Here is a 26,292-nt window from a genome sequence, read left to right on the forward strand (position 1 = left end):
TGGGACCTAATGAAACTTAAATGCTTTTGCACAGCAAAGGAAACCATAAAAAAGACGAAAAGACAACCCTCAGAATGGCAGAAAATATTTGCAAAGGAATCAACGGACAAAGGATTAATCTTCAAAATATATAAAGAGCTCAAGCAGCTCAATATTAAAAAAACAAACAACCCAATCCAAAAATGGGCAGAACATCTAAATAGACATTTCTCCAAAGAAGACATACAGATGACCAAGAAGCACATGAAAACCTGCTCAACATCACTAATTTTTAGAGAAATGCAAATCAAAACTACAATGAGGTATCACCTCACACCAGTCAGAATCGGCATCATCAGAAAATCTACAAACAACAAATGCTGGAGAGGGTGTGGAGAAAAGGGAACCCTCTTGCACTGTTGGTGCGAATGTAAATTGATACAGCCACTGTGGAGAACAGTACGGAGGTTCCTTAAAAAACTAAAAATAGGGCTTCTCTGGTGGTGCAGTGGTTGAGAGTCCACCTGCCGATGCAGGGGACACGGGTTCGTGCCCTGGTCCGGGAAAATTCCACATGCCGCGGAGCGGCTAGGCCCGTGAGCCATGGCCGCTGAGCCTGCGCATCCGGAGCCTGTGCTCTGCAACGGGAGAGGCCACAACAGTGAGAGGCCCGGGTACCGCAAAAACAAAAAAACAAAAAAACCCCAAAAAAGAGAACTACCATACGACCCAGCAATCCCACTACTGGGCATATACCCTGAGAAAACCATAATTCAAAAAATGATATGTACCACAATGTTCATTGCAGTTCTATTTACAATAGCCAGGACATGGAAGCAACCTAATTGCCCATCGGCAGATGAACGGATAGAGAAGATGTGGCACATATATACAATGGAATGTTAGTCAGCCATTAAACGGAACGAAACTGAGTTATTTGTAGTGATGTGGATGGACCTAGAGACTGTCATACAGAGTGAAGTATGACAGAAAGAGAAAAACAAATACCATATGCTAACACATATATATGGAATCTAAAGAAAAAAAAATGGTCATGAAGAACCTAGGGGCAAGACAGGAATAAAGACACAGACCTACCAGAGAATGGACTTGAGAATATGGGGAGGGGGAAGGGGGGAAAAAAAAAACCCAAAACCAAAGTCTAAAACTTGATAAAAATTTCCTACATGAAAAAGCTTTAGCAAAGAACAGAAACATGCAAGTTTTGGTAATGGTAAATAGTAAAATGAACATGTTAGAAAGAGAACAGAGAGTCAGAAGGTATGAATTTCATCTCAGTTTTCACTGGATACAAGGTTACTTCTGACCTCTTGCAGATTACTTAAATTTTATTTCTCGCAGTTTTCTATTTCACAGGGTTTTGGGGAGGATGAAATGATCTTATAGGAAGCACTTTCAAGAATATAAAACACTATACAGACATAGGATTTCAGTTGTGCATGATTATTTCAATTATTTCTTTATGTAAAAACATCAATTTCTCAAATTTGCTTTAATTATTAAAACTTTCAAACATCCTGGGTAGTAACACTAAATGTCAAGCATTTGCAGTGTGGTGGATGCGATTTAAAATTGGTGCTAATGCTTAACTCAATTTGTGGTTTCTGTTCTGTGCAAGCATTCAATTTCCTTTTCCTCTTTTTTTTCTTGCAACTTTTCCCTATTGTTTCTTCTTTAATAATGCTTATATATTTTGAGGGCTAATACAGAGTTGTTTCCATAGATACCTACGCAAGACTAATAAAGGTATTTTCTAAACCAATTTGATACTTTCAACTTTGTTTTGAATAAATACAGGGTTTGTTTCCCTTTATTTCAGTAACACTAAGAAATGGTTTCTAATGTCTTTAATATAGATTTAGTTTTACTTTCTAGTGGACCTACAATTTCTACATTTTTCCATGGAATAAGTATTAAACTATAAATACAACCATTGTCTGAGCCATGCTCTGAGCCTTATATAATTACATGTTATTGGAATAAATTTCTTAGACCATATAATAAGAAATGTTTACATATATTAGTTTAAAACATCGAGAGAAAGATTTCCTCATCTTTTTAAATAATATCCCTCCATTTGTTACTGTGCCCCCCCCCACTAAAATATCCCTCCATTTGTTACTGTGCACCCCCCCCACCCCCACAGAGCAGCTGTAAAGAGAAAGGCAGGTAAATGTATGACAACAACACAATTTATAGATTTATATAATAAAACCCAAAGAAACTAGAAAATTACTACACTTTCTATTTAGTGATAGAAAAGGCAGTATAACTATTGATATATAAAAATTCTATAGCAAATAGTGTGTTAAATCCATGAAGACAATAAATTTACCTAAGAAAACAGTTCAGAACATGCATTTTTAAGCTCTTATTCAACCACTGCTTTAAATAATCAAATTAGAAATTAAAATTTTAAAACAAATTAAATGATTTTACTCTTAGAAAACGGGTCAAGAATCATGATTGTTGCTAATGATTAATTCATAATTTTTTATGTATGTCTTTTAAAGCTCAGAGACCAGTTGAAGTGACCTTATTTACTTACTTACTGGACAGCAGCTCAGAACATCTAGAATTTCTAGAACATCTAGAAGCATTTAGAACTTCTGCTAAAATACTTGAAAATAAAAGAATATTCTTTCTAGTTTCTCTTCACTCCTTAACTAATTCTCTCTCACCACCCATCTTTTTTTGGTCTCATTATTTTCAGCATGACTTCCCTTCTTAAAAATTTATTTATAATTAGAAATGTATGCCATTAAAATAATACCTTCTAAAAATCTATAGTCATATTATGTACAGTTTTTCTGATTCTAAAAGATTCCCATCCCTTTCCTCAAAACTTAAAAAAACAAAATTCCAATTTCTTGGATTTTTGAACTCTTATATATATATTCTCTAACAGAAGACCGCAGATATATGGACAAAAAATAGCCTCCCTCATAAGCTGTCAAATCATTATATAGTAAAAACCTCAGACAGTCAGTGGTTCTGATACTCAAAGCCTGAAAATCAACTGAATCAAAAAATTCATGTTTACTGAAAGAAAAATGGATAGTACTTTCTCTCTTACGTTATGAGTTAAACAATGTTTTTAAGATATTAAGACTTGTTGGACATAATATGCATATAATCCCATAGATGTGCTAAGACTTCCAGGGTTTTCCATTGATAAAGAGTTCTATTAGTATTATCCTGGAGGGCAGGGATCTCTCTTACTCAGCTGTTTCTTATAATAGTTCTTGGTACCTAGAGAGCGCTTAATGATAATTCTTGGTACCTAGAGAGTGCTTAATGTGTACAGAAAATGGAAGTTGGCCAGAATAATATTAGTAGCTAGCAAACGTAGCTAGCTATTCATTGTGCTAATATCAGGTATCTAGGAGCACTTCCAGTAGAACTGTAGGGTAGAGAGGAAAGAGTAGCATTCTATGTTAGTAACTGTGTTGACTGATATACTTAAGTTATATACAGAGAAACAGAAAACACTGCTGAATGAGATGAGAAAGGACTAGAAGGGCCTAGAAGGGACTAGGCTTGGGGAAACTAAAAATACTCATTAAAAAACAGAAAATACATTGTAAATAGTAATTAAATTTGACAGTTTAGTTCACCTAAAAGTGATCTATTCTTAACTTCTCATTAATAACTTAGCTATTTTACCTTTATCATATTACATGGCGTTTCATTGTTTTTACTGGTCAGATATAAAATGGCCCAGGAATTAATATATGTTCCAATAATATTTTGCAATGTTCTGAGACTGTAAAAATTATTTAATATGTATCACATCTAACTTACATTATAAACTTCAGGGTTAGACTTTTAGGTACGAGACAATGGTATAGTTTAAAGATTTTAATTTCAGTTTGTGATGTCATACATTTTCTTATAGTCACAGATGTTATTACTATGGTTAAGTGATAATGACAAAATCTATTCAAGAAGTTATTATTAACCATTAGGAATTACTCTTTTCTTTTCTCCCTTTATTCCTCCATAATTATCATCTTTCTTTTCTGACTCCATACAAATAGTGGATAGATATGTTTTTTAGAAACTTTTTTTTCCTTTTAATGATAACCTATGTTTTCCCATCCTAGAAAATATGTAATAGTTACAAGTAATCAAGCTTAATAGCAATGACATACTCAGCTTCCTTAGTTGTATTAAAGTGTATTAAATGAAGTTTCATTTTGCTATTCTTAACAGAATATTCTTTACTATCATATTAGTGACATCTACTGCTAACAAAGTGTGATCCTTCCAAGGACAAACAGTTCGGGAATTCACGAGTAGCTAACAGGCAGAACTGACTAATGGAGTTGCAGCACATTTATACAAAATGGAGATGACAAAATTAATCAAAACTATTAAATTTAGTAGAGATTTTGCATATCTTTATGACATGGCTACCCTCTTTTTTGGTGCTGCCTCTGCTCTATCACTACCAAATGACCTCAGCATTGTAGGACATTAAAACTGGATGCTCTAACGGTCTGCCATTCTTGTTCTATTTCCTGCTGTCAAATTCCTAGCTCCAGCCAGTCTTTTCAACTGCCTTCTACAGGTTGCTCTTACTCAGGAATTAGAAACAAACCAGAAAGCCAGTAAAGGTAGTTCCAGTTTGGAAAAAAGTGGAAAATCAGTTCACATTTTAAGATTCATTAACATACAATCATCTCAAGGGCTTTCACATCCAATTTTCTTAATTTGGGCACTGATTGGTTGATCAGAGTTGGCTGTATATTTACCTTGATATTCATAAAGAGTGTGATTTTCCCTTTTATTTTATTTAAAGGAAATCAACAGAAGTAACAACAGGGAGGTCAGTCATTAGCTTTCTTATGGCAAACAGCAATATTCCACTACTTCAATAATTTCTCTTCCGTCAAAATATTTAATATGATTACTGCAAATACATAAAAGTCATTGATCAAAGATGCTCTGCACCTTATTGGTTCATCCTAGCTTTGTAAGCCCAAATTTTATAATTTGAATTATTAGTATGACTAGATGTCCCTTTAATTCATCCCCAAATGAGTAAGGTTTTGTGGTAATTTCTATGTTTTGTTTTCTATTTTCAGAATACTGTCATTTTTGTTTGACTTAGAAGATTACTTTCTTGTCCTGCAAAACGTGAGTATAATTTGTTCATTCATTCTTAAATGTGTTTAGAAAACACACTGATAAATAAACTCTATAGGTGTTAAGCAATTACGTGGCAGTAATCATTTCATATCAGTCTTGGCATTAATAACTTTCAGGATCACTGAGATTCAAGTTTACTAAATTGTAAATGGGTCAAAACACAACATACAAGCCCCCAAATACCGCTCTGTACTGTCTGTCACTTCAATCCTATTGTACGCTAAGCAGAAGAAGGCAGTGTGGGTTTCAAAGGGAAAACTAAATTGGCTGTCACGAATTTCCCATACACATTCAGGTGAGGATTTTAAATGTACAAAAAGGGATGGTTCTCTTTGATATTGAAACCTAACATTTTTTTACATTAGTAATTATGGCTGAGTAATATTCTATTGTATATATGTACCACATCTTCTTCATCCATAAGTCAGAGAAAGACAAATACCATATGATATTGCTTATATGTGCAATCTTAAAAAAATGGTACAAATGAACTTATTTACAAAACAGAAATAGAGTCACAGACGTAGAAAACAAACTTACTGTTACCAAGGGGGAAGGCGGGGAGGGATAAATTGGGAGACTGGGATTGACATATACACACTACTATATGTAAAATAGATAACTAATAAGAACCTAGTGTACAGCACAGGGAAGTCTACTAAATACCCTGTAATGACCATTATGGGAAAATAATCTAAAAAAGAGTGGATATATATGAGTGTATAACTGACTCACTTTGCTGTACAGCAGAAACTAACACCACATTTTAAATCAACTATACTCCAATAAAAATTAATTTAAAAAATAAAAAAGAAAGCAAAAATATTAGTAATTAAATGAGGCAAAAGAGATTATTTACACTTACATGAATTTAGACAAATTTATTAACATATTGAAGAGACATATTTTTGATGAATCCCTTATGCTAACAGCCTACATTAAAGGCCAAAATAGTTATGATTTAGTAAATCATCACAAAATAATAAAAATTATACTTCTAATGAATAAAAAAAATTATACTTATCAATTTACAAAATTACTACTAATAATAAACTATAGTTCTCAAATGCATATCTTTATTTTTGCATAAATATATTTAAAAATAATAATATTACCATATGTAAAATGTTATAGTGTTTAAAATGCAGAATTTATGTGTTGATCCAAAAGTGCCACAGGAATTTGATAGATTGCTGAAAGGAAGGTGGGGGAGGCCGGGGTGGGAAGTGAAGGGATGTGATTTTCTCTTGTCTAGTTACTTATAACATATGGTGACACAAACAATTTTAAATAAAAAATGTTTCTTTTAAGGACATCTAAACACATGCAAATCTTCCTTACTAATATTACCAGGAAAATATTTTAAAGACCCTTCTTCTGCATAACATTTTATAATTTATGTTTAGTTGATATATGAAGTTTAGAGCATTTCAGTGTCATATGTAAGTAACTTAGGATATTTCTAAACTTAGAAAAAAAAATCCTTTTTCCCTTTCTTGAAGCAAAAGAGTAGTAGATCTGTTTTATCAAAATGTACTCACATCATTAGACAAGAAATTCTGTATGTATAGACTCGGTCTAAGGAAAGGGCATAGATTACTATCACTTCATCTTGTCTTGTTTTCCTTAAGCCATTTTCATTGCTTTTCTAGAAATACATGGCTGTTCAGTTAAGTGAGACTGTACATTCTACTACATCTTTGGTGAGTTGACATATTTAGGTATTTTTATTTTTCTATTATTTAAAATTCTTACACAATGTTATGGAATAAGCTAACATCAACTGAGTTGTTTTGTTTGTTTGTTTTGTTTTTGGTAAGAATAGTCTCTTTTCCAAGTGCTTTATAGAAATTTACTTATGCATAATTCTCATAACCCAATAGGGAGGAACGATTATCGTTTCCACTTGAAAAAAGGGACGTTGAGCACAGGTAGCTTACAGTAGCTGTCTCCAGCTGCTCAGTTAGTGCCCAAGTCAGGCAGTCAAGTTCCATAGACTCCATGCTCTTAACCACGACCCCAAAGGTTACAGATGACGTCTTCATATGAAAAAAATTAAAAGCTAAGCTGTGATACGGCAGGATAAATGAATATCCTAGATGCAACAATGCAGTCAATGTTTTTTTAAAAATTATATTGGAAAAAAAGAATTAACCTAATGATTTATTTATTTAAGTGGTAAGTATTGCACTTAATAGAGCTAAATTAATACTTAGGAAAACACATTTTATTGAAATTTACCCTTGGTTCACCATCTGTTTCATCTGCTAATTTTGTTAAGCCCAATTTGACTAAAAAGTTTATAGACTATTTTAATACTAAAGACAAATATTTTATATATTTTTGATGTATTAAGTGCCCATATATTGACAATAGTCAATTAAATAAGACAAAACAAAATAGCCTGAGAACAGATTAAGAAAGGCAAACATAACCTTCAGGCTGGTTCTCTGTATTAATTCTCCAAATGTGCACTGTGTTTTATGTATAGAGCTGGTATGCAAACGCCAGCAGCAATCACAGTTATAATGAGCATCTACCATATTATTAGACACTGTTCTTAGTACCTTATGAGGACTGTCTCATGCATTCTCAGAAAAACAGTGTATTAGTTATTAACCCTATTTTACGAATCATAAATGGGTGATGAAAATAAGTAACATAAATTACCCCCTAAGTCACAAGGGTGGTAGATGAGAGGACCTGGGATACAAACTCAGGCCATCTGACCCCAGAGCCTGCAAAGAAGGTTCACTGAAGAGTTTCTTATTTGGCATACCCTAGATTGCAAGGCAAAGTGGTAGGCCCTGTGATAAATCGAAACATGCATATATGTGCTCTTGGGATTCAAAGGTGGGAAAGATTAAAATCCACTGAGAGAATGGTATGGTTAAATGAAAATGATAGTAAATTTAAGGGCAACCCACCCTATTTGAGTCTGTTAGTGTTTAATATTGGAGAGGTCATTTAGGATTGCATGCCAAAGAACGTGACAGGCAGCAAAATCTGGATTCAATTCACTTGTAAATTCAGAGATACAAATGATTTTTGAACAGGAAAGTACTGTGATAGCCATCAGAGCTGTATTTAGGGAGACATCTGCCAGTGGTATCTAAAAAGGAATAGTATATATGGCTTATTGTGTTAGGTAATCTTACAAAATGAAGCATAAACAATAATTTATTGACTAAAACAAATTTTAATCATCAAAAACTGTATGCAGAATTTTTTCATCCTAAGATTGCAGACATCATTGCTTGGCACAGTTACCTAATTTGATATCTGCAAAAGTAGACAGCAGAATATGTATTCTCATTAGCCAACATCTCTCTTTGACTCAGGATTAATTTTATTGGGCATGTGAGGATTACACCTCAGAAAGCAGCTGAGGTAAATATATCAACAAAAATTTTATCAACATAAAAATGCAGGTTACTTCATAACAGTTTTTCATTTAGATGTTATCATATTAGCCTTTGAGACAAATTTAATTAAAACCTTCCCATCTGAAAACTTCTGAAATTTTCTACTGTGAAAGTATTTGTGTCAAACCTACACTTAATAATATCGTAAACTTATTCCTTCTACTCAGAGGGATTAGAACAACATAACAAGTGTTTTTTGGGTTTTTTTTTATTTGGCCAAAACTATCCATGCTATTAAAATTCGATGGCATTGCTTGCCATCATTCAGCTTTATCTGGCTAAAATCCTTTAATTCCCCCACCCCTGCTGTTGGGAGCTCTAGGCTCATCACACTTAACCTCTGCCTAGGCTTCTCAGAAAAGAATTTGTTTCAGTCCATTCATGGTTTCAATAGTTGAGCAAGCCACACGCAACTGCACACTGGTCTTTTACCCTGAGCACACTAATCTGATTGTTTTTCCACTCTACAAACTCTGGGTCAACAATCAAGCTGCCGCCAGAAACTAATTAATTTGCAAACAGGCTTCTGTCTTCACAGAGGGAAAGCTTTTGAGAGCCATGTCAGAGAGGCCAGTCACACCATGGTTACACGCATTGTCATGGCATCCACTTCTCAGGGTAAATCTCTTGCTTGATGTCACTGCACACATGAACCCAGATTACTCAGTCAGCAGTAAATCCCTATTGAGGCCCACCAAGCTCTGAATGTAGTGACTCTAGAAGAGGAAATTGGTATAGACAGGCTCTGTATTCATTAAGCTGATGCTGAGACGAGAGAAAAATAATGTTAAGAACCAAGAGAAAAAAGAGAGCTGGCTATAATTTAAAGAATTTTCTCACTTTTATACATTTTCATCAGTTTTAATTTAAAAAGCAGAATTTTCTTTAGTAAATGTAATCATACCCTTAAATATTATTTTCTACTCTCACCATTCAACTATAAATTCTGAAATAAGTGGTTCAAAATTTGTGATTAATGTGCCATACTTGAGGGTTGTACTTTTTAGCCCATCATTAAAAAATGTTAAAATAGCATATCCTATTTTATTCAGCTACATTTTCTCAGAGGCCTGAAAAAAGAATCATGTTCCAAACATTGCCACTAGTGAGTTAATTTTTATTGCGAAGTTTTATTCATTTTTTTTCCTCATAAGTGCAAAGTAATTTCAAACAAAACTGGTTAAAAGTGATTATGGTCCTTAGATAAAATATGACACAGAAAATAGGTCCTCAGAAAAGAAGAGCAAGTAAAGGTATACTTTGGGAACTTTTTCTTTATGAGAAAAAGAAGGCATATTTAGTGAGTGTATTAAATTTATCATCATTTAGAGAGTAGAATAATTTCATGGTATGTATTTTTGGAAAAAATTGTATTTCTGGCAGGTGGGCATTCTTTATCAGCATGAAAATTTTTCTTGGTAATAGATTCATAAGGAAAAAAACCATAACTAATAGGTTGTGTTTAGATATAGTTATGGATACTTATTTTAAACTATTACATATCCATGTTTCAGCATTATTTCACCAAAAATAACCAAAAATACGAACATTTTTATTTGTGACTCTATGCACTGATACTTCAGAACTGTTAACTAATTACTACAGAATGTAATTCATAGAATATGTAATTCAAAAGTTTAAAAAGACTCTATCTTTGTTGCTTCTTTCATAGAGGATGTTTGTGGTTGCTCTTGTTGTTTCAACTGAATGGTCACTCAACATCTATAATACTCATCTGCTCATGTAACCATAGAGTAAGGCTTCCAGAGGGCTTTTTTTCCTCAAGGTCAGCAAAATATTACTAACTTAAGTCAGAGAAATAGTTCAAAATGGCATCATTAATAAGTCTGACATTATGCCAAACTAGATGATTAATTTTATTTATTAAAAAAATCCAGTTAGATACTCTGATACAGTTCATGCCTTTAAAGATGGTAGAATTAAAATAGTATATCAAAAGAGTTATACAAGTGATTTAAGATTAGATATCTGGTACCATGCAGTATTAATTTGTGCTCTCAGAACTTATTTGAGGTTACATTTCTTGGTTCTATTTTCAAAAAAATATATCTTGTGGAGAAATTTGCATCTTTAGAGAACATGAAATATCCTAGTGCATGACCACAGAGGAAGCTATGCTGATTCCAATAAGGGCAAGCCATCCCGGTATGAGTGTTACAAGTGAGAGGAAGTGGAATGATGACTCGCATACCATTTCAATTACAGGAAAAAAAGCAAGTGAGTTGGTCTATCCACAGGCACAATCCTTTTAGGAAATTCCACTAAAAGAAAACAGGTCTTCCTAAAATGAGTAGGAAGGTCTAACACTCTGGGCACTGTAATGAGGTCTGTTTGTGTGCACTGGGCCTTGGCTCTCTCAAGGATCCATGTGGTTTCATGTATTAAACCCAGCTCTGACTGCCCTTTCACCCTGACTCAAATATAATCACTCACAGAATGAGTCTGACAAAGCTTACTAAGCATGCTCCACCCAATGGAAGTGGGATAAAGGATACAGAAAAAACTCACATTTATTAAGTGCTTACTACATGCCAATCACTTGCTTAGTACTCTATATGCATTATCATGTAGTCGATTTTTTCACAACTCTAAGAGGTAGGTAGTATTATAAACCCATGAATAGGTACAAGGTCAAGGTAAAACAGTGTCTCACTCTGAAGACTATAGTCTTTCCTTCTATCATAGAGCATTCCAATGTTAGTCCAAGACATACAAACAATGTTAGAAATAGTGTCCATCAAATAAATGTGGGTTAGCTATCCATCTGCTCTAATGAATGACTAATATGTACAAGAACTAGGTGATACTTACACAATAAATGATAAGAAATCATTACTATAACAGCAGGGTAAACTTGGTTTTTTACTATGAATATACAGAGAGAAATTTTACCTAATTTTTACACTGTTAGTAAACCAAAATTAGAATTGAAGTTTAAAGCTATATAATATCAAGAGAATTTATGAAGCAAAAAGAAAAAAACAGCGAATTTTGGCACATCAGGTCAAACTCATACCAGTACATTTTCTGGAATCAAAAGTTGTTCTAACATCTAGCAATCTTAAACTAGGGGCTAGTGTAAAGGATGATTTTTAAAAAGCAGTTATGGAAAAAATCAATAGATTCCATCTCTCATGTTTCTTCATCTAGAAGTTTGTTACTTAATTCCTAATGTTTCCTGGTAAAATGAAACTGAATTTAAGCCTTTATTGCTACTATTATAAAAATGTGAACTTTAGTGAGTAATTATGAAAATAGTGAAATTCCATAAAAGTTAAGACATTTCAAGATCCAATTCTACACAACAGTTTTGTTTTTTATTTTTGTTTAGCAAGAACACAAATTAAAAGTCATCTGAAATAGGCCAATTAATTCTTCCAAAATAATTGAATTGGTTTGAATTGATTTGATAAAAGTAAAGTAAGTCCTGTGCCAAAATTAATTTCAATAGTCCAGGGAGACCTTTCAAAAAGTACCTTGCAAAGTAATTTATTACTTCTGGCAGCACAACTGATTGTGTAGTCTATGCTGATGCCTCAAAATTCACTTATTTTATACATGCGTGTGTAAACATTATGTTTCCAATTTTGTTCTTCAGTGGTGTTTAATTTCAGGAGGCTTGTGAATCACACAGTCCCTTGGTTCTATCTCGTATGTGTCTGCATCCTCCACCTTGCCGCAGTTCTGGTTTCTGCACCCTGTCAAATGTAACCTTTGTGCTAATTTGGCAAAATCAGTTCTCACGTTTTGTGCTGAGAGACTGATAACTGAATTCTCAAATGAACTACACATTTGCAGAGATGAAATACAGAGCTGCGGACAATGACTGTTTTCCCACAGTGTAAATTATTCAGACTCAGCTGTCAACATGTGAGTGCGCAGCACAAAAGCAGCTTTAACTTGATGACTTTTTTCCTCCAAGGCCATGAAAATGAAATGGATACTATACTCTCCTTTATGTTACTCCATCTTCTAATGAGATTTTCTTTCTCATGGACAGTGAAAGCCTGTATGCTCTTTAGAGTTCTTAGTAGATCAAAGTCTCATTCTTGCTGAACAAAAAAACAAACTTTCCCCTTCTATATAAATATTTCCGTTTGACAGCAGACCAGATAGCCATATTGAAAGAGGTTTTTTCCTACTAATTTTGAGTCCATACAAAGCCTAGGTTTAATAATTAACAGTGGATATTCCAAACTGTCCTCTGGGATTTTAGAGTTTGGGTCTTCAACGGCTTTACACAGAGAGCCTTACCGTGATCTCAGCTCAGCATTTTTCTTTTCCTTAGTGAGGCTTCTAATTTCTCAGATGGTCACCTGGGCACCATTCTACTTCCTCTACCCCCAGAGGTGGGTATTTGACTATATGTCCAGTCCCTTTTGATTACCACAGTGTTTGTACTCAATCATGAATTATTTTAGGCATCATCTGCATTTAAAGGACAGCAACTGGGAAGTAATGTCAAACTGGAGAAAATTGGGAGAGCAGGAAATGCAGGAAACTGGGAGAACAGACCCTTTTAAAGACAAAGGGCTAGTTAAGTGACAAATACCACAGGAGAGGTTGTCTAAATGGAGACTGATAAAAAAAAAACATAGGAAGTCATTAGTGGAGAAGCAGTTTCATGGGATCAAAGTCAGGTTGAAAATGGCTAAATCTGGTGAAAATGCTGAGAAAACAAGTTCCTAACCAGGCTATGGACTTAGACATCTAGAGACCTCGTGGTACACCATGATTAAAGGGAGAGTATGGATAGGGTAGACAAACATGTTTGCAGGTCAGGGAAGAAATCAGTGGTGAAGGAGAGATAAAAACAGCAAAAAGAGTAAATTGGGTAAATTTATGGAAAAAAATCAATGCAATTAAGAGCAAAGCAGTAGGGTCAAAGGTGGAAGTTAAGAGGCACATCATTTTCACTAATACATGAAAAATAACAGGACAATCAGAAATACTGTTACAGGAGGAATGAAATGCTGATTGAGGTAATTTGAGGTATGTTTTATGATTTAAATAGTCATTTTAGAATTGGGATATAGAAGAACAAAGACACACAGCTCATGGTCTCCTGAAATTTCAGCGAGGTTTTAGAGCATATTGTGATTGTTCTCTAACAAACCAGTGAAAGACAGAGGTGAAATGAATTTTGGGTACCCCCCCAGAAGTTCAGGAGAAGCAAGTGTGGCAGAAGTTCAAAGAGTGAGACAATCAAGCATCTTACTGAGTACATAGATGGACTGTAAGCCATGAGCTTCATCCTTATTAATGAGGCATGTAAAACCAAAGGAGAGTTCATGAATGCAAGATTAGAGACTGGGAAGCTTTATTTTATAGGACTGAAGGCAGATATAAATGGAGATCATTATTTAATAATAAAAAACAACCATGAAAATATGGTGGGGACGATTATAAAAAAATCTTTGGTGAATGCATAAATGAATAATCCAAAAAAAACCACCTCTACATGGAAGATTATATAAGGATTATTTGGTTCAAAATCTGAATGAAAATAGTATTTATTTATTTTTGGCATATAAATTTTATAATTTTCTCCTATGGTAAATTTATTTATGTATTAAAAAGAAAAAGAGAATTAAAAAAGTATCTGCCTTGCAAACTATAATATATTGAGTGGATAAGCAACAAAGTCCTACTGCATAGCACAGGGAACTATGTTCAATATCCTGTGATAAACCATAATGGAAAAGAATATGAAAAAGAATGTGTATATATATATATGTATGTATAATTGACTCAGTTTGGTGTACAGCAGAAATTAAAACAACATTGTAAATCAACTGTACTTCAATAAAATAAATTTTTTAAAAAAGTATCTGCTTCATCAAGTATGACACTAGTGACTAAAGGTCAGGAAACTGGGTTCTTGCCCCAAAACTACTATTGGGTTAGATGTAATCTTAGATAAAATATTAATGTTAATTTCCCAACCTATAAAACAGGAGAAAGAATTTTAGGAAGATTAAAGGAGAATCAAATGAAATGATACAAAATCCTTTCAAAAACACTTTCAATGTAATGCTTTTAGCACAACAATTTTTTCAAACATTTAATAACTTATGCTCTCAAGGCCACATGAGAGGTGTGGAGGAAAAAAAATACTACATCATGAGATTTGTTGTGGTGTCCCTGGAAGACAAGACTGGTAAGTCATCTTATCTTTTTCCATTGCCTCCCTTCCGTAGCTCCAGCCCAGATCTATTTCTTTCCATAGTTAACTACTGAGAAACTTTAGTTTTGGCACAAAGCAAATATTTTCTTAAATTTTTAATCTCTCTTTTCTCTTTTTGTCCCACTTTCTCACACACACAGCCGTGAAGTCACCACCATGAGTTTATCTGCACACTAAATCTCAACTCATGCTGTTTGTACTGTATAAGGAAAGCTCTCCACTGACCTACTATAGATGCCCGTGTTTTGTGCCTGCATTCTGGCACGCACCACCTACCATTGAGCCACCTGGAATCGTGCTGCTCTGTCCTGATTGGGTGGTGGTGCCCAAGAGTTCGGAAGATAGCAAAGTCTCGCCCCATAAAATCAGCTGCCGTTCCAGAGTATAATTCTCCATCTGTGTTGTGACAAAATAAAACCACATACACATACTTTAATTCAATTGAGGCAAGAGAAACAAAACACACAAAATACAGGTTTCATGTTAAGACCACGCTAATGCTCTCTGCATCACTATGCAAAGCTACTTATGTTTATCCTGTGTCTTTGTTGAAGGGAGTATCTCACTACTCATTTAGCACTAACTCTGAAAAACTGAGTAAAGTATGATTCAGTGCACATTACTAAAACATGAACTTTTATATTTTCTATTATGACCAAAGACAAAGTACAAAACACAAATTATATGCGTCACATTGTCTGCTTTTATACGTTTCAATCTACTATGGTTCTAATATCTTTATTTTTTAGGGTAAAGTCTCATTGCAAAATCTTGCTTATAGTTTTGATTTTAATGGAAATTAACTTTCTAATACATTTCCTTTTTAGTGGGATCTAAATTAATGAGATTTTGCTATAATTTGGAGAAGACTAATATTTTCCTTGCCAAAAATTTTTCTTGCCTTTCATTTTTTAGTATATTAAGTGGGAAAAATGCTCTAACTTGGTATGAGCTATCATACAATCCAAAAACAAATCCACCACATAGTTTCAGATATAACAGAAATGTGTTTGAAGAAGGGGGTATTTTGATAAACACAGGCCATAATCACTACAGCTCAAGATTCTGTTGTGCTTTGACTCATTTCTACTTAAGTTGAATTAACTCTAGGTCAGAGTTTAATAATGGGAGAATCATAATCAGAAGGTTGGAATAGAAAGGAAAAAGAAATAAGGAGAAAGAGAAGTTAATATTTACTGAATACCATTTGTGCTTGCAGGGTAGTCAGGTGCTGGCTTGACACTTTCAAATTATCTCATTTAGTTCTGTCAACAACCCCATGACGTAAATGTTATCCCTATTTTACAGCTCAAGAAACCCAAGGTTGCTCAGCTAATGACTAGGCAAGTCAAGGTGAAAGTTCAAACCCAGGCCTGTTTAACCCAAGCCTCTTATACTAAATATATACCATACCACCGTTCAATAAACTGAACTTTGTAAAAATGACGTTTTCTTTCCTTTAAACAAAAAGTGCCTCATATTATTCCATCCAGAAAATGCATTATTGCCTGCTTGCTTACAGTGAATTATCAGCAAAACAAAACAACAATAAATGTAACATTTTCTCCAAATAATCTACCATAATGACAGTAAAACCTATTATCTTGTTGATTATTTGGATATGCTAATGTTTCTGAATTCACTGACTCGAAAAATACTCAGAAAACAAAGTAGGCATACATAAATTATAACTTAAAACATTTGTATACCACTATAATTTCCAAAGGACTTTCTTGTATATCAATCAGAAACTTTCTGTGCATCTTCAGTTATCAATGCCTTTGGGAAAGTCTAATTAGTCTGATCCTTTATGTGTTATCTTTGTTCACACCCACAATTCTCACTTGCAAATAAGGGGCATTGAAACAAAAATAGACCTTTTCAGTGGTCCAAACTAAATTAATTCCTCTGGTAGAACCTCTGGTTCTCTCATGTGTTTGAAGGTACCAGGCTTTGGAAAACTTCCAAAGCAGTGCAGAATAGCTACATAGACAGATCACTGAGAAACGCCAAGTTATAACTTTAAATATTAATAGAAAGACACCTTATCTTAGAGACTGAGTTTTTTAAAACTGATCACTTATTTTGAATTGTTGTGAATCAAGACAAATAAAAGTAATGGTCTGACAATGTATTAAGTACAAATTACTAGCTAAATGGATGGTACTCATATGACACCATAAATTGCCATATTATGGTATCTTTGGGATTCAAAAGCATCTTGTCTTCTCTTTACTTAATTAAAGATCAAGTTGCTCAAATCTGAGTTGCTCTCACCATAATATGCTACAATAATGTTCTATATGCCCACAAGGTAAAGAAATAACCCTTTTCGAAAGGCACAAAAACACTATGAACAAGCTATCTATAAGTTTCAAAGGTACTTTGAAACATTTTAATGCATATGGTCTACTTAATTTTAACCTATATTCAATCACTGTAACATTTTTATTAAGGTTGAAACCTTATCTTTTTACAAATAATTGATTGATAGAAGTGATGAATTTTTAAACTTCAGGTGAATGAGAGAATGTTAGTTAAAAGCGTGTTGTGAAAGCAGCCTAAAATCTTCATGTCAATTTCAAATACTTTCATGTTGGAACACCTGTACAGGGTGACCTGTATCCTCTTTACCTTGAAAAATCAAAAGTATTAAATTACTAGTTGAACCTCATTGCCCCCTCAACCACGTTAGGTGATGAAAATCATGAAAGGCGAAAACAGAACAACCGAAAGGTGAAAACTGAGCAATTTCATATCAGACTGTAGCCAGACCATGCCTAACGGTAAGTATAATCAAAAATGGAAGAGTAAAGAATATCATCAGTTAATTGCTTTTTTCATTTAGCTTTTTCAGTGTGAGTAAAATTCATAATTACGGTTGCTATTATATGTAAACTCTATTCCAGATAGAGTTGAAATAACGAAAACTGTAACCAAATAAACATTATTTGGATATTGATAGGTATTTGTTTCTCATATTCATTTGTTTAGCTGTTTTACAACATTCCCACATGAGGAAGGCAAAAAACAATATAAATGAAGGCAAAGGCAGAAACACTGATTTTCTGTCACTCAGAGAATGTAGAAGAGTTAGAAGAGTTCATCAGTAGAAGAGCTAGTAGTGACTGAATTTATTACTAAAGACAGAATTTATAAAGAGTTGACTTAGAAACCAAAGGAAGGTTGTAGTTAAGGCACCAGTTGCCTCCAGTCATAGGAAATTACCTCCTACTCAAATATTATTTTTAGCAAAAGTCAACATGATATCTATGAGCTGGAGGGCACTAGATGATTAAGTGGGCATGAGGGCACATTCTCATGTTGTCAATGCTCAATATCACTAACTGTTCCTTTACACCAGGCCTTAGATCAGATTTTCTGCTCAGATATCTATAGGGTTCTTATCCAGGATGACTCCTCCAGAAATTGTATGACGTATTTTTTATTTGGCCCAGCTGTATAGGTGGTAGAATATCCTACTCTTGCATTCTCTTTAAGCAGATATAAAATATCAACTCAGACTATATTTCATTTAATGTAATTGTGTATTCTACCCTGTATTAAAGACTTATTACATTCTTTGGCTATCTGAAATGACCCGACAATTTCTGAGTTTAGGGCTTCCCTGGTGGCACAATGGTTAAGAATCCTCCTGCCAATGCAGGGGACACAGGTTCGAGCCCTGGTCTGGGAAGATCCCACATGCCACGGAGCAACTCAGCCTGTGCACCACAAATACTGAGCCTGCACTCTAGAGCCTGTGAGCCACAACTATTGAGCCCATGTGCCACAATTACTGAAGCCCGCACGCCTAGAGCCCGTGCTCTGCAACAAGAGAAGCCACTGCAATGAGAAGCCCGCACACCGCAACGAAGAGTAGCCCCCACTCGCCGTGACTAGAGAAACCCCGTGTGCAGCAACGAAGACCCAACGCAGCCAGAAATAAATAAATAAAATAAATTTATTAAACTATATATATATATATATCTGCGTTTAAGCAATTTACATACCTTAGTTGGCTTATATTTGGAGAACAAATATATTTTTTTATTTTTTTAAAAAAGCCCACTTGCCAAACTTCTTTTGTATGTTCGAGGTCCTTTATGAAGTTATCAAATTATGCATGTTAATTTTCCAATTTTATGACCCTAAGTATACGTAAATGTTAGCTTACAATGATTCAAATTGCATTATGGCTAAGATACATACTTTTGGGTTTTCCCATATATACTAAGTTACTAGTGAAAGAAAATGTATCTGTCCAATTTTATTAAATTGATGGTAGAATAATATACTCAAGGAATTGTTATACACATCAAAAAGTGGTTGTGGATACTCTGTCCAACAAAGTTGTTAAATCTTTCTACAAAAGTACCATATAGGCAGTTTGATGTCTCAAAAATAATACATCAGACTGAGATAAATTAGTGCTGACAGATGTAACTAACAAGCTAGAAATTGTCAAATATGAAAGTTGCTCTTTCATATTTGAGTACAGTGCCATTCTTTCTGAACTGTAAGCTTTCTTAACTGTCTCTAAGGAAAGCATTCTTTACTGAGATGAACAAAAAGTTTAGTGAACTGCATTTCCACCATGGCAGTGTTACCTGAGAAGCATGTGTTAAAAACACAAGTTCATATGTACTCTGTACTTTCTATTCACAGCTCAAAATGAAGTAAAAATGTGGCTTAGATCAGTTAATATATTGGATTACAATTCCTAAAAAGGGTGTGGTGAGAAGAAACAGAAGGTGGAAAAAAAAAATTTCCTGATGAAATCACAGCATTACTAACACAGGTGTAAAGTGTATCATGGATGTGAGCAAAAATCAAACAAACCTAAAGACCAAGCCATTATGTTGTTAACACCTTAAGCAAATTCCACTCACAGCGTAGCAGAGTAATTAGAAACAGAGGGAAAAAAATATGTCTCTCTCTCTCTCACACACACACACACACACACACACACACACACACACACACACACACACACACACACACACACACACACACACACACACCCCACCCCCCCCCCCCCCCGGACATGGCATGGATAAAAGCTACTTCTTGGGAGTGGAAGGGTATGGGAATACTTTTACATTTTCACATTTGTTAAGCAACCTTTTCTGTAACAATAAATATACTGGCTTTGTTAATTCTGTACTTTTAAAACTAACATTTTTTAAGTAGTTGTAAATGATACAAAATTAAAAATGTAAAATTTATACATTACCAAATCTCTCTCCTAGCCTCCCTACAAAAAACCTCTATTACCTGTTCCTCTTTTTTCAGTTTCTATTTCCAAATATATGCCAGAAATATGTACGTACCCAAATGTAGTATGCTATTACATTGTCTTATTTAATTCTCACAACAAACTAGTGGAATTTGCATAGCCATGCCATTTTACATACACAGAAACTGAGGCTCAGAGTGGTTCAAATAATTTCTCAATTATAGTTAATTAATTTGGGGAGTACCTTTAATACCAAGTGAGAGCATATTCTAATGTCAAATTATGTTCTTTCCTGACTCATGGCGGAATTATAGCATAGTTATAAAGAAGCAAGTAACCTCAATAAAGGAAGTCACAGCTTTTGAATTAAAATGGTGCTACAAATATTTTGAGGGATTTTACCAGGTCTAGTATGGCCTGCTCATTTTTCTGTATCTTGCTATTCAACTGATCCAGAAATTAACTTAAGTTGGCTTTAATAATCTCCTCTGTCAATAAGCACTAAATATCTCTGAAAATTATTCAATTACTTTACAGTACTGGCTAGGTGAGATCTGGCCTTTCATTTAAAAGCTGTTTCTCTGAAATGCCTACCGTTCTTTTCCAGCCATACATCCTCTCCTTGACTCATGCAACTTCCCTCATTCTCTTTTCCTTTTCACAAACCTATACAACTGTTTCAAGGAAGTTCTAATATAAAACCCAAACTGCAGCGTTTCATATTCTTTGTGGACATTGTGTGGCTGCACGCCATATGAACTATGTAATACTTAGTTGTCATCATTCTTTCTCAGTGGAATATTAAAATAAATAAGCAAACCCCTACTGAGAAACATACCACAAAATAAAGCTGCTCTAGGCACACTTTTACATACTGCTTTTTTGAGGAATATCTATCTTTTTTTGTTCAGTATGCAATTTAAATAAGTACAGCCTGCAGGTTCAAACAAGATAGGACTCCTCCCCTTTGTTTAAGACAGTTTTCAAATTTCTGTGTGTGCACTTAAGGAAGTCATCCACACGTAATCACTAGGCCATCTGCGAATAGGAAAATTATAAGTGTGTTACATTTGCTGCATTCCTTCAGGTCTTAAACTTTTGTTAAAGTGCTCCATAAATGGATCAAATGGACTGAAATTGTCTACATTTCCAAAGCAATAGAGGAGGTAATTCATGCTGTAATGGTTTTATTCTTAATAGTAAAAGGATCAGTGAAACAGCGATAAACACTAGAGAATACTGGAAAAAATATATTTTCAAGTTAATGCTGTAGTCAGTATGACTAGAGTCTTAGTTTGTTGAATAGAAAAAAGATTATTTTTTAAAATAAAAAGGCTAAACTTTATGAAATTATTATATGTCAAATAATAGCCTAAATTTACCTTTTAAAAATCTAGATGTATTATTCAAAATTTTATTAGAAAGTTTACACCTGAAAAGTTTCACTTATTATTCTTTTGTGTTATCAAATAATTACTTTCTATATTTTATAAAAAAGAAAACAAAAGGAAAAAGAAAAGGAAACAAAAAGCTACATAATTTCTACATGATTATATAAAAACATATATTCAGGAGTAAGGTAATAACCCAGAATCTTCCGTACTTTAGGTTGCTGGCATACTCAAAAGTTAAAACAAGAAAACAAAAAAAGAAAAAGAAAAATTGTTTAATGATATATCACTTTTTGTGTATTATTTAATCCCAGTCCAGAAGTGGTTAAAAGAATGTGGAAAGAATTCTCTATTTTTCAATACAAACTAAAGTTTTCTCCTTCTGCCTACTTCTATCTTCCTCTTTCTATCCTTTTGAACTATGGCTAAGCATTCACCACCTATCTGCAATGTTGAAGTAAAAGAAGAAAACTAGAACTAGGAAGATGGCTAAAGAAAAGGGCACAGGAAATGCATAAAATGTTTTGTTAGATTAAAAAAAGAAGAAGAAGCCCTGAAGTCAGAAAAGATGAATACAGAAGGACTTTGTCAACTCAAGGTGACACAAGGGGTCTCTGTCAATTGTACTACCATTTAGTTGCATTGTGCTGATTAAGCTGACCAAATGCTGAGAGTGTGACAAATCTTCAGACTACAATTAACAACTTGGAGTGAATCTCCTTCTTTCCTTCTGACCTGTCAAAATTCCCCCTTGAAACGCCTCTTCCCAAAAAATGAAAATCAAAACCATATTTTTACAAAACAAAAATTGTAAAGGTCTAGGGGGATGTATAGTGATTGAGCAGCCAATTTTAAAGATACTATTAAACCATTCTGATTAAAAAGAATCATAGATTAGATAGTACAATAACCAAATCAGCATTTAGTGTTTCTTCTTCATTTTCAAAATATTTGAAAATATCTCAACTGACATACTCCTAAAATATTTTATGATTAATAATGAAAAATCTTGGTATATAACAAGGAACATGCAATCTGGCTATTATCTACAGAAAATTCACTGTTTAGCTGACTGTTGACTGAGTACCTATTAAAAGAGATGCCGTCAGCAGTTTAGGGTCATATGGGCTCTTCCCACGGCCATTCTCAAAATGTGAGTCTTCCAGCTTAAAAATGTTGTCCTGTAGAAAAGAAAAAGAAGAATTCAATTTATTTATAATAGAAAGTATTTTTAACATGCCAGTTAATCAGAGAGAGGTTGAGTATTCTTCTGCACTATCAAGGTGTATTATTATTTGTGTAAACTTTAGAGATGCCAGAATAACTTAAGGGGGATAAAACCTAGCTATTACTAGACAAATATCTATTTAGCTTGGTGATTTTTAGTAGCATTTAGCATGTTGCAAGCAATAGTGTATAAGTGAACTCTAAAGGACAAGCACGCTATGATGAGTGATCATTTTATCACAGAGCTATGCTAAGAGCTACCCTAATGGCTCTTGAAAGAATGTTAAATTTAAACAAATAACTCCTTTACTTCCTTCACATAGAGAAAAAATAACAACTCACTATATTAGATGTCTGCAAGAAGATACGCTATCTCACTTCTCTGTATGTACTTTCCAGAAGGAAACAGTCATAGCAGTCACGTCCTCCACTCTGTCATTCCTACGACTTTGATGCTTACAAGCTCCTCAAGCATTTTAAAATTACTCACACCTTGGAAGGTGGAAGGTGCCTGAAACTATCCTTATCAAATTCTCTAAGTGGGAAATATCAAACTGTTTATTAGGATGGGTGTGCCTGGAGATAGTGTCCTTAGGACAACAAGCACAGAGGTGACACATTTTTATCACAGGGAAGTCTGCTCAGTTGAGGCTCAAGCACCCAGAAACTTAAGTGAACATTTGACTATGGTAGAAAGTATGCCAGAAAGCACTGCAACAAAATCCTTAAGAAGGAGATAACTAACTCATGCCTAAGACACTGTCCTCAGAATGTGAGGCTTCTATATGACAGTGGAATAAACTGGGGTATCTCTGAGCATTCTTTTCAGAACCAAGTGCTCTGGAAATTAATTAGGTCAGAATATGTATGTATTTTCCAGTAGCACATTAGCTTGTCCACAGACTGAAATAAAATACCTTTTTTGGCAATTTCTCTACTATTCACATAAAAGCATTTTCTATATTCTTAGGATAGTAAATGGTGTTCATTTTATGGCCAATATGGGTCACTTTATTTAACATTTAATATCTCTGATGGAGCTAATGGCAGAGTTTCAAATTATGACTCTTAAAATTCATTTGGGTTAGGGAAGAAGAGTGAAAAAGGAAGCAAACCAAAAATGTTCTCCATCTTTACTACTGTAAGAATTACCAAGTTTCCTGTTTGCTTGCAGTGATTCTGTACTTGGTAAATAGCTATCCCCTAGCAATGATGGTTCTTTAGCTGAATTCTAAAATTTACACTGTGAAAAATTTACGGGGTTTCTCAGAATTGTGCTAAGTTGTAGTAGGAAGGGCAGTGAGTCAGGAGTCAGGCCCACTTGGGCCAATGATTAGCTCTGGTTCTTTGGTGGCCAATTAATATCTCTGAGCCTTCGGTTTCTAAAAGTTAATGTTGATAAGGATATTTAATCTCAAATGTTTATTGTGAGGATTAAAGAATTGAAATAAAGTATTTTTAAAGCAACAAAATAAAAGACAGACACTATTTTTATTCTATTAATACTGCTCATATTACTGCTACAAGAATATGAAAATTTAACACAAGTTGTTACCATTGTTGTAAACTTTCCTACCAGAACTTGAAAGAAATATTACTTAAAAACAGTTACATAAGTCACCAAATTATAAACTTATTTACAAATACACAATTGTCATAGACACTTGAATATTAAAATTATAATATGAAATTTATTGCCATATACTAAGAAGAAGCACAGAAGAAATCTTAAGAAATATTTAGACAAAAATTAGGAAATAATCCAAAATAAATATGCTCAGTAGATGATATACACTCTACTGCCACAATGATAGAAAATATTAAAATCTGTCTATGTGACTAGTCCTCACAGGTTAGAGGAAGCATCAAGGAGAAGTGGTGGTGTGGCTGAAAATATTGTTAGGAATATTAGTATAAATTTCTTGTCCTCATAAGACATTTTACAATACTGACAAAGATAGAGGAGCTATCTGTCAAAGTGTGAGACACATGATGTCTGGGATCATGTATTCACGTTAGTAAGACAATGCCAAGGTATATGAAAAGTACTTGAAACCTCGTGTTTAACATTTGATTTACAAGGTAAAGGATTAAACTTCATAGGAAGAGAGGTTAAGCATGTCAGTTACAGTTTAAGAGAAGATGAAAAACTATCCTTTGTCATGGTGTCAGGTAATGTGTTCAAAGCTGGCCTCCTTTTTCCTTTCCGTCTTTTTTCCTTTAAACGGAACTCTTGTCCACATTTCTGGGTTTCTACAGTGTAACTATTCTATATTCTTATAGGATTCTACTGAAGGGTAAAAGATTGAATTTCCTTTCCAGCCTAGCGATATGGGGCCTGGAATAAATATAATTTGCTTTCACAATAGGGAACTAAAAGATATTTCTTACATAGAAATGTTTGTAGTGTAAAATTCATACCTGTTACACATAGTAATGGAGTCTAAGTCTGTTGAAATCAGACAGAAATGGATATTATCCCTGGCTGTGCCTTTTATTATCTGGGCCTCAGGCAATCCCTAAACCCTTCTGAAGCTCAGTCATCTATAAAAGGAGGATAGGAAAATCTCATAGGGTTGATTGGGAATATTTACTGCAATAATGTATATAAAACAATACTTAGTATGCCCTCAAAAATATTAATTTATTTTTCATTGTTTATAGTTACCAAAATAAGATCATTCTTTCCTATACTGATTAATATCTCTCAAGCTACAGTGGAAATGCCTGCCTATATATTCATCAGTAGAAATTAAGACATATGTTTAAGAATATGTAAATACTTTGGACTCCCAAAATGCACTGAAAATTGTTCATTTCTATAGCTAGACCACAGTCCAGTTCAAAAGCTTTTCTGACCAAAAAAATCCCCATTAAATATAATATGTACAGGAAGCAACCTAAGCGTCCATCGACAGATGAATGGATAAAGAAAATGTGGCACATATATACAATGGAATATTACTCAGCCATAAAAAGAAACAAAACTGAGTTATTTGTAGTGAGGTGGATAGACCTAAAGACTGTCATACAGAGTGAAGTAAGTCAGAAAGAGAAAAACAAATACCATATGCTAACACATATATATGAAATAAAAAAAAAAAACAAAAAAATGGTTCTGAAGCACCTAGGGGCAGGACAGGAATAAAGACGCAGCCATAGAGAATGGACTTGAGGACATGGGGAGGGGGAAGGGTAAGCTGGGAGGAAGAGAGAGAGTGGCATGGACATATATACACTACCAAATGGAAAATAGATAGCTAGTGGGAAGCAGCCGCATAGCACAGGGAGATCAGCTCCGTGCTTTGTGTCCACCTAGAGGGGTGGGATAGGGAGGCTGGGAGGGAGACACAAGAGGGAGGAGATATGGGGATATATGTATACGTATAGCTGATTCACTTTGTTATACAACAGAAACTAACACACCACTGTAAAGCAATTATACTCCAATAAAGATGTTATATATATATAATATGTATAAAAATTCTCAATTAAAAAGGGCTACCATTTAATACGTCTGATGAACTTAATGTGATTGAGAGACACCAATATTGCTGTTTCTGTTATCTAGTGCACGAGACCTATTAGATGTGTGAAAACACTGACCCCTTGGAAAAGAAGTCTGTGTTAATATAATGGTACATTCTC

The 26,292-nt window shown here is 34.1% G+C and overlaps 1 protein-coding gene across 1 annotated transcript in view; it reads right to left on the reverse strand.

The window, feature by feature from the left end:
• The window catches only part of SEMA3A (semaphorin 3A), a 329,851-nt gene that overhangs the window by 88,931 nt on the left and 214,628 nt on the right, over positions 1-26,292 (reverse strand). The window contains exons 7-8 of the mRNA XM_033862942.2: positions 22,505-22,598; positions 15,064-15,183 (exon numbers count right to left, since the gene is read on the reverse strand). Coding sequence (XP_033718833.1) covers positions 15,064-15,183; positions 22,505-22,598 — 214 coding nt within the window. The remainder of the gene's footprint in view (positions 1-15,063; positions 15,184-22,504; positions 22,599-26,292) is intronic.

Source organism: Tursiops truncatus, chromosome 9 (assembly GCF_011762595.2).
Source record: "Tursiops truncatus isolate mTurTru1 chromosome 9, mTurTru1.mat.Y, whole genome shotgun sequence".
Classification (NCBI taxonomy): domain Eukaryota; kingdom Metazoa; phylum Chordata; class Mammalia; order Artiodactyla; family Delphinidae; genus Tursiops; species Tursiops truncatus.